A 9989-nucleotide genomic window follows, 5' to 3' on the forward strand; every position below is an offset into this window, starting at 1 on the left:
TGCAAAAACTATTACGGATACGAGTACCTCGAACCGAGTCTCACTGTCTCACTGTTTCTACAGTACGGTCCGTTTGTGATCATCGATTGTTCTCGACAAAACGAATCGGTCAAGAGTGCAACCGTGAATGTGCGATTGGAATTTGAGTGTAAGGAGAATGTGGCTAATAATACGACTGCGTACTGTCTCATCATACATGATCGCGTAATCCAGTACAACCCGTTGACCAACGTTGCGCAAAATTACCTAAGTGTTTGCGACAATAATTTAGAGAGAGGGAAAGCTGGATATAAATCCGAGTGTTACGAGATGGTTGTCATTCTTCTTAACTGACGAAAAGAGATCTCATCATGTCTGTACCAACGTTTGTCGATCTGCAAGGATTTGTCGTTTCGAATAAATTCATCGCAAAGGAGGTGGCGGTGCTGAGAAGAAGAACTGTTCTCGCACATTACATTTTTCGGAGTCCTATACCATGGCATCTCCTTACAAAATCCGAAAAATGTCAAGCTTCATGGTTGATGGCGAATCATCATGGACTACAATGGGAGGATGGAATCGTTGCGTACAGCATGGCGAAACGATTGATTACAACAGCTGTAGTTGAAGAAGAAGATGATAAAATGCAGTGTATCGTATACGTTAAAGGATGCCAGAAACGAAAATGGCTTGCTAATATGCTCGGCGACGATGCGAGAGAAAATTTAATCATTGAGACCTTGGATGCTGATTACGACGATATCGAATCTCTAAATAATCTAGATGTTAAAAATACTATACGATGTGAAAAACATGTTAAGAATTGCGCATTACAAAATGTATTCAAAATATTTAACTGGTGGTCGCAACGCCAGAAAGAATTGCAAGATTTGGAAAAATAAAATATTTAAACACTAATATGTTTTATTTCTTATTCCCCCTCCTCATTCCCTCCCTTCCTCCCTCCCTCACGAGTCATTTAAGAATTCTTTTTATCCGAGTATCGTCTCTCTCCCTTCTAAAAATTTCAGAGCACTAAAGTATTCTAGAATCTCCCACCACATTTACCACTAATCTCCCACTACTTTGAAAAACGGGATGTCACGTATATTTGATTCTTCATACGGTCAGTGTTGCGTTAACCGTTCGTGAAAGTGGTCCACTTTTGAAATCTGGAAATATGTACTACGTCGAAAGAAGCAGTGGCGGCCCCAGCAGAAGCGTGAATAATTACGTACCGAATCGTTATGAAACTCCATCGTTTGAGAACAAATGTGACAAGTAAGTTTTTGTTTAACTTCTTTCTATTTTTTCACAAATTGTTTTTAAACTAATTTTTTAATTTTATTTTTCTACAGCATTTCGTTGAAGCGTCGTGCGATTCGTATACTAAGTAGACGATACGCATTGACAACCACGGAATTCAAATTCCTTGAAATTGGTATCAACGTGGGTACACCGAGTTACGTGGAAATTGTCATAGGAGATCATCAAGGAAAGGAACTGGTATTATCTCTCGAAACGTGGAAGGGACTCTACGAGCAACGTCGCAATATTCACGATTTACTGCGAAAGGACTCTAAAGATACCTATAATTTTATAAGCGTTGGACCGTTAACAGTGCGAGTTCATACGATTAACGATACTAAACTTATAAGTCTCGAATCTTTAAACGTACGCATGATGATGATTGAACCGACGTTACACCGTATGTTTAATCTCGATCAATGCATCGATGTAACCTTTGATCGATTGGTTAGAATCACCGAGACAGTCGATACTAAGTTTACACAATTCTCCAATATCGCGTCCACTATAACGGATAATAAAAAAGTGTCAAATGTAATATGCGCCAGCGACGCCTTCAATAAACATCAACTCGTCGATTGCGAACTGGTAGCTTTAGTTTTTAGTCACAATATGTAATAAAAAAAAAAATATATATATAAAAGAGAAGAATAAAGTTTTTTTAAATTTAAATCATGATATAATTTACTCGCACGCATTTCCCATCCGTGCTTCCTCCCACCCGTAAACAGTCCCAGTTCTCATATGTAGCTCGTTGCGGGGAATGACGTCATGCTGGGAAGGGAGATGCGAAGCTAGGGACCGCGAGAGAGTAAGCGCTAGGAAAGAAAGAAATAGCGCGAGGCGAAGGAGAGCGAGAGAGTAAACGCTAGGAAAGAAAGAGATAGCGCGAGGCGAAGGAGAGCGAGAGAGTAAACGCTAGGAAAGAAAGAGATAGCGCGAGGTGAAGGAAAGCGAGAGAGTAAACGCTAGGAAAGAAAGAGATAGCGCGAGGCGAAGGAGAGCGAGAGAGTAAACGCTAGGAAAGAAGGAGATAGCGCGAGGTGAAGGAAAGCGAGAACGCAAACAGTAATTATTTTTCTTTTTTCTTTTTATAATTTTTTTCTTTTTTCTTTTTATTATTTTTTTTTTCCTTTTTATTATTTTTTTCTTCCTTTTTATTATTTTTTTTTTTTTTTCTTTTTATATTTTTTTTTATATTAAATATTAAGTTATTATATCTAATTATATCTAGTATATGAAGGAAGAAGGATGGGATATATGAAGGAAGCGCAAGCAAGCAATTATATGTGTTTTAACATAATTTTTTTTTATTTAAAAAGTGTGTGTTTATTTACAAAAATCTGTGTGCGTGCGTGCGTGCGTGCGTGCGTGCGTGCGTGCGTGCGTGCGTGCGTGCGTGCGTGCGTGCGTGCGTGCGCGCGCGCGCGTGTGTGTGTGTGTGTGTGTGTGTGAATTTAAAAATAAAAATAAAAAGAAAAAGATATAAAAAAAAAAATATATATAAGAGATTGCATGCCGATGGTCGAGCGGTACGGCACGACGGCGACTGCTGCTGCGAGGCGCTGGAGGGGATGACCGGGCGGTCGTGGTGGCGTCCAGGTAGGGCTCCTGCATAACAGAAAAAAAAAAAATTTATTAATATTTTCATAATTTGAAAAAGAATACTTACACATCAAGGATTACTTACAATTACTGATCAGAATCAGTATCGGAATCTGGATCATTGTCGATAACATGTTGTAGATACAACATGTTATCGATATGTTGACGGATTTCCCGATGGATTTCTTGTAACTGCTCAGGACATGCTTGCCTGGTAAACAGCAATTCTCGCAAGGCTTTCCCCTTAGTCTGTTGTTTTCATTCGTCCATATATAACTTTGTAGTTTAAAGATCACTGTTGAGGAATTTTTTATGTCAAGTTCGCGATTTCGTTGAAACTCCACCACCGCATTCAATAGTTTTTCGGTCACCATTTTTCACAGCACTTAATCCTAGCAAATGTCTACAAAAGTTTATTGCTGCGCACAAAAACGGCACACACTACATGCTATTACTTGGCACAGTGAGTGTCCACAATTATTACACGAGTTCCAACCGTGATAAATATATTGTCCTGTTTCATGTTTATACACAATTTTATCTTGTGTATATGAATCTTGAACTTCGATGAAACATCCCGAACAAAATTTTTCACTATTTTCCTCATCGTTGTCATACTTTTTTACTTCGTAATAAAATATGATGTTACACATTTCCTGCCGTTCAGTTATAATTCGTAAATCTTCACGCACTAACGGCACTACTTGTTCATTCAAATAGTCTTCCGGATCACTCTCATAATCAGAGTCATTCACTATTTCTACTTCTTCATCGCTGTCGTCGATAATAACCACATCTTCATTGTCTTCGATGACAATCACATCTTCTATATCCATTTTAGCACTAAATCGAAAGACACTCGACGACTGTTGAATACGTTTTAACGCGGAGACAGATTCTCAAATTCGAGCAGCCGAATGTTGGCGCTGATGCGTTGCATTCTTTCCTTAAAAATTATGGAAGATGTTTCGCTCCAGTTTTATGGGAGATTTTCCGCGAGGGTGCAAAGCTGCCGAACGCCGGCGCTTAAAATCTCTTTTTCCATAATATTCTAATGGTCATAAAATGATCATAAAAATTAGAAAAAAAGAAAAAAAACACTTTTATGGTTTCTAAAATGTCCCCCGGCTATAAATCAACCACAAAGATAAACACCTTGCAGTTGCAGTTCTTTCCCTAAAAATTCGGAAGATGTTTCGCTCCAGTTTTATGGGAGATTTTCCGCGAGGGTGCAAAGCTGCCGAACGTCGGCGCTTAAAATCCTAATGATATAATGACCATAAAATGATCATAAAACTAGAAAAAAAACAATTTTATGACTTCTAAAATGCCCCCGGCTATAAAATCAACCGCAAAGATAAACATCTACTTTCGAACGTGTGTAGGACCCTTCCCCCCCACCCCCCATCCCCCTTTCCCTAACATCAGACCCCTCGCGCCTCCCAGATACCCCCGCCCCCGCACCCCCCTCAGCGCCCCATGGCTTAGAATCCCCACTATAACACTACTACATAAAAATTGCAACAGGAATTGACACGTTTATATAAGATATTAATGCGATATTAAATCGACAGCGATGCGAGATGTATCGAGCCATTTCCGGACATATCGTATCAGCACTAATCCGGAGCAAGCGTGGCACCGAATACGAAATTGCCACGTGCGAGACCAAGGTGATTTGATTTTTTATAGCCCAATTTCTCAGAAAGAATTTTAATTTCTCAGTATTGGATAAGATATTTTCTTGAGCAGATTCTATATTTGAACCTATATCTTCATTAGCGTAAGTAACTGAGTTTTCAATAGAATATAATGCAATTGTATCAGATGTAAAAGTTTTATTTTCTCTCTCTTCCTCTTTACTGCTTATTAATATTTCATTAAAAAGTGACTCATCTGTATGAATGAAATTATTATCATCATTAATTGAAATGTTAGTTGAAAGAGAAAATATTTGAGTACAACATTTCTTTTTCTCAGTTTCGAGCAGTCTTCTATAGTGTAAAATATACTCATATTTTGAAAGCAGGATATGATAAACTGGAAACAAATAGTACTATTGTTACATTATTAATATATATGTTAGTAACACCAATAATAACGTCCCAGGTAGCACATGTTTGTTTTTTAAACGTATCTTTTCGTATTAGATACCCTGAGAGAAAAGTGTGTGATATTTGCAACTATAATTGCATAGTAAATTAATTTATAGTTGGGATTCTCATTTTTATAGTTATTATTGCTATGACATTAGTAAAAGTAACTTAATATGCATAGTTCTGGCAAATAATATAAAAATTTAACTATAAATTATGATAATTTGAAATATAATAAAATATCAAGTTACAAATGGTAAATTAAACAAACATTTTTTATAATCACAATTATAATTATAGTAAATATGACGATAATGTTTATATAATTTCTACTATTTACTGATGGTACTAATTACTAAAAACTAAAAAATAAGTAAAAAAAAGATAACTAAAAATATTTGTTTTTTATGACCATATTAATAGTTTATATGACTATATTTCTAACTATAAATTTACTGAAGATGTTATAAAATCTACAAAGAAAATATAGTAGACGTGTTGCGAACATGTTTGATCACGGTAGATCCTTGGCTGCCGCGCGCGGCGCTACGAAAAAACCGTCACAACATGTTCGCGCACGCCTACCGTACATAGCGAATACGTATCTTAAAGATTTAATCGCTATTGTGTCGTTGCCATGTAATATCGCGGGATCTATTTTGTCTACGCTCAAACTGTATGCACATCGTAGTGTCGCGAACAAATTCAGAGTCAACAGTCTACTATTTTGCGGCATTGTCCATTGTCCGTTATACGTTACACTTGGTCCGGCACTCAGCACGTGAACGCAACGTCCACGTGCACGTACATGTACGTTCGTGTTCGTACAAAAAACGTGTAGAAATACGCTATTATCAGACAATAAAGAGAAGATTCATACGTGAAAAGATTTAACACAAAAATTCGTCATTTGGAAAAGGTAAGTACTTCTAATTACAAAGAGAATAAACTTGATAATAATGTATATGTAATAGCACACAATATTCTTTTTCAATTACAAGAAAATATTTTATCTATTTAATATAACGTAATATAAAATAACAGTGGAAAATTCTTATCTTTTAATGAATAATTACCATTATCGATACTTAATACGTATATTCCAAATACATTTCGAAGATTTTTGAGACGTCTTCGAAAAATTTTATAGATCTCGTTTAAACATGCACGCTATTTACATATAAATATGACAATTATTGTTTTACGTTTTTTTATATTTTTTTATATATTTTTATATATTTTAGGTTAAATATATTGATTAAATATTTTTAAAATTACAATCATGTCAAATTTTATTGAAGAGAAGTTGGAAACGTGGGGCTTTCAGGAATTTATTGAGAAATTTAAAAGTTATTATTTTATTTTTATTAATATACGACTGTGATAATTATGTCTATATTTTGTTTAGATGAGCAAATTGATAAGGAGGCATTCTTATACATGCCTGAATCTATGATTAAAGAATTGATACCTATAATCGGAAAACGTTTTTGTTTTTTACAAAATCGGAAACAATTACTTGAAAGTGAAGACAAAAGTTCATATTTGGTAAGTTGATTTATATATATATTCTATTTTGTTGGAATTAGTAAAGAATTATTTTCTTTGTTATATACAAATCTTTCTATTTTTTTACATCTAATCATTTTTTGCACTTACTGTATGAAAGTGTTTTTTTTCATCTTATTTTGAAACAATGAGAGAGAGACAAATATTAATGTTATTTTAATTTCCATAATTAACATTGATCGTATAATTAAAGTTAATATTATTATTATTATTATTATTATTATTAAAAAGGTTGTAGTTTCTTTAATATTATAAAGTTATATACAATCTGTAAGTAAATCTCTTGTATCAAAAATAATAAGAAATTTTTGTTTGTATTTGTTTTATCAAATCAATTATAATTTTCTAAAAATTAATATTAATATTGAATTTGTTATATATTACATAATTAAATAAAAGTTTTTTGTATTTTCATAATTAGTAAACAACACACACAATTGTTTCCAAATATTATCTTTCGAAACACTATAATAATTTTATTAAGTTTTCTAACATTTTAAATTAAATTTAATTGGACAGTCTTTATAAATATATATTGCGAGTTTTATATTTTATAATTAAATATTTTATTTAATTTATTAAAATATTTATTTATGAATATTATTTGATTTAGGAATATTCACAATCAGATAAATTTGACATAAGTGAATCTAAGGATACATGTAGTGTAGCAAGTCGTTCTTCGATAAACTCATTTCAAGATCATGGAAAGGTAAATTTTATATAGGTTTTTTATTATTTTTATATTAGATAATATTTTATATAAATTTTGCAACATTCTTGTTATTGTTATGTACTTTTACTAGTAGTATTGTTTTTTTAGTAGGAGTTTGATTTATATAAAAAATAATAGTTTTTTATTACTTGTGAATTTAAAAATTTAAGAAACTGAATTATAACACACAAATTATGTAGCATTCTCTTTTTATATTAACAAAACATATTTAAAAATCTGATTAATAAAATGAATAAAAGTATGTATATTGTTTGTATAAATATTGATTTATTTTTATTTATGAAAATTATAGTCAATTTTTAAAATATGTAATGTATATTAAATATCATTAAACATAAAAATGTTAAGCAATTCTAAGAATTTTTATTTATATTTTATGTTTTTCTTTTAGATTTTAAGAGATTTACTTTCTAAATCAGGCTGTAGTAAAAAAATTTTGGAACAAACACGATTGACTCCATCAGATCGCAGTAAACTCTGTCATTTGATTATTGACAAACTTCTTAACGAATCTAATAAGTATGTTATTTATATCTTACAAAAATTTTATATAGTACTTTCTTTCATTTTATTTATTACTTTATTTTAATATTATAGAATAACTTCTGAGCAATTTAAAAAATGGTCTGTAGCAATAGTCAGTGTTTTCAAATATGAAAAAACATCAACATACTATGTACCATCTAATGCGAAATTCAGACGTCTTGCAAACGGTAAACTTTGGGATAAATATAATAACTTAAAAAAATACATTAAAAGATAAAAAGTAAAAGCAAATGAGGACGAAAACATTGAAAATACTGATTATCAAAAAGTATTACTCAAATTGCGGGCAATTCAACCGGATGATCCTAATCTGGAAAATCTTTGGAAAGAAACATATAAAGCAAGGAATAGAGAAACTTCGATTAATGCTTATTATGAAGAATATCCTATCTTAAAAACTTCTTTCGGTGCAATATTGGTAATTACTAAAAAATTGTAATATTCTATAATTTACTCATAAATATCTTTCTAAGCTATTATCTAATTTACAATATTTTTTATTGTTAATTATTGCAGTTGCAAATTGATTTTAAAATAGAAACGGAAATAGATGCGCATATTTTTCCAAATAAGTGGTCTCAAATTGCCTCATATATATTAGATCTTGCCATAAAGAAAGAAGCTTGCCCATCGTTGTGTGAGCTACATAATGGTATGTGTGTGTGTGTGTGTGCGTGCGTGCGTGCGTGCGTGCGTGCGTGCGTGCGTGCGTGCGTGCGTGCGTGCGTGCGTGCGTGCGTGCGTGCGTGCGTGCGTGCGTGCGTGCGTGCGTGCGTGCGTGCGTGCGTGCGTGCGTGCGTGCGTGCGTGCGTGCGTGCGTGCGTGCGTGCGTGCGTGCGTGCGTGCGTGCGTGCGTGCGTGCGTGCGTGCGTGCGTGCGTGCGTGCGTGCGTGCGTGCGTGCGTGCGTGCGTGCGTGCGTGCGTGCGTGTTTATTTTTATATATTTGTATATATTTTTGTTATAAAATAATTATTCTGCAGCTAAATATTCGAATTTGCGATAACATTTTATATTCATTTATTTTATTAGTCTTTTTTAAAATTATTGTTTAAATTTTTAAATTTGTTTCATTACTTACACACACATATGTATATGTATGTACATATGTATCTATATATGTATATGTGTGTATATGTATATATGTATATAAATATATAAAAAACTATAAAAATTAATTATTTTTAAAATATTTAAAATATATAAAATAATAAAAATCAAATATTTATAAAAAAATAATATAAAATAAAATAATATAAATAATATAAAATAATTAAAAAAATATTTATATAAAAAATAAAATATTTAAAATTTTTAAATATTTTTTTAAAACTATTTACATATATATTATAATTTCAGATATACCCTCTGAAACATTAAGTCTTTTTGTACTACCTCATTTATTTTCCCCATGTAATGTAAAAACAGGCAACAAAAAAAAGTGGAAACCTTCCAAAACAGAGATAGCAGAAAGTTTTATTTGTCGCATTCCTGTAAGCAAATTTTTATGTATTTTTAGAAAATCTTATTATTATATCTAAAAAATAATTTCAATATTTAACATTATTTTATTTTCTTTAGAATATAGCAGAATTGGAACCTAAGTTAGAAAAACGAAAGGAGAAACTGGAAGCGCTTGGATTACCACTACAACCAATGGTAGTTGTGATTGGATCAATTATAAATTTAACTTCTTTTTACGTTGTCGTAAATAACGTAAAATACGAATCAACGAGTCTAATTAATGCAGTGAACTTGTGTTTCCAAATATTCTTTGCACTGGATGCAAAGTATCCAGTTGATTCGGAAATGCTGTGATATTTTTTACAGTACCATGTATACAATATTAAAGACGCAAAATACACTCGAAATTTTGTATCTGTAGACACTATTTGGCACGATCTGCAAGAACTGATGGCTGCTTTGAGTGAGTGAAAAGTGATTTCCTCTATTCTTTGCTTTATTTTATAAAAATTTATATAACTTACTTTCATATATTTAATATCTATATAATAATATTTATATTTTTTAACGTCGATACATATAATCTTAATAATGATAAAGTGCCAATTCTGTTCTAATATCTATTCTAAAAAATATATAAAACCGCAGTTTGAGCATCATACACACTTGAATTCTATTAAATATGTTT

General features: G+C 32.2%; 2 protein-coding genes across 2 annotated transcripts; both read left to right on the forward strand.

Moving 5' to 3' along the window:
* Positions 1-350: 350 nt before the first annotated feature.
* On the forward strand, positions 351-2231 carry LOC140670666 (uncharacterized). Its single transcript, XM_072901389.1, has 2 exons — positions 351-630; positions 1313-2231. Exons 1-2 carry the CDS (start codon positions 351-353, stop codon positions 1903-1905), a joined length of 873 nt encoding a protein of 290 aa, XP_072757490.1. The 3' UTR covers positions 1906-2231.
* A 2244-nt stretch (positions 2232-4475) lies between these two features.
* On the forward strand, positions 4476-9750 carry LOC140670667 (uncharacterized). The gene is made up of 9 exons (XM_072901390.1): positions 4476-4565; positions 5680-5812; positions 6397-6536; positions 7171-7269; positions 7685-7763; positions 8061-8257; positions 8356-8491; positions 9197-9330; positions 9419-9750. Exons 1-9 carry the CDS (start codon positions 4476-4478, stop codon positions 9653-9655), a joined length of 1245 nt encoding a protein of 414 aa, XP_072757491.1. The 3' UTR covers positions 9656-9750.
* Positions 9751-9989: the final 239 nt, after the last annotated feature.

This window comes from Anoplolepis gracilipes, chromosome 10, assembly GCF_047496725.1.
Source record: "Anoplolepis gracilipes chromosome 10, ASM4749672v1, whole genome shotgun sequence".
NCBI classification, from domain to species: domain Eukaryota; kingdom Metazoa; phylum Arthropoda; class Insecta; order Hymenoptera; family Formicidae; genus Anoplolepis; species Anoplolepis gracilipes.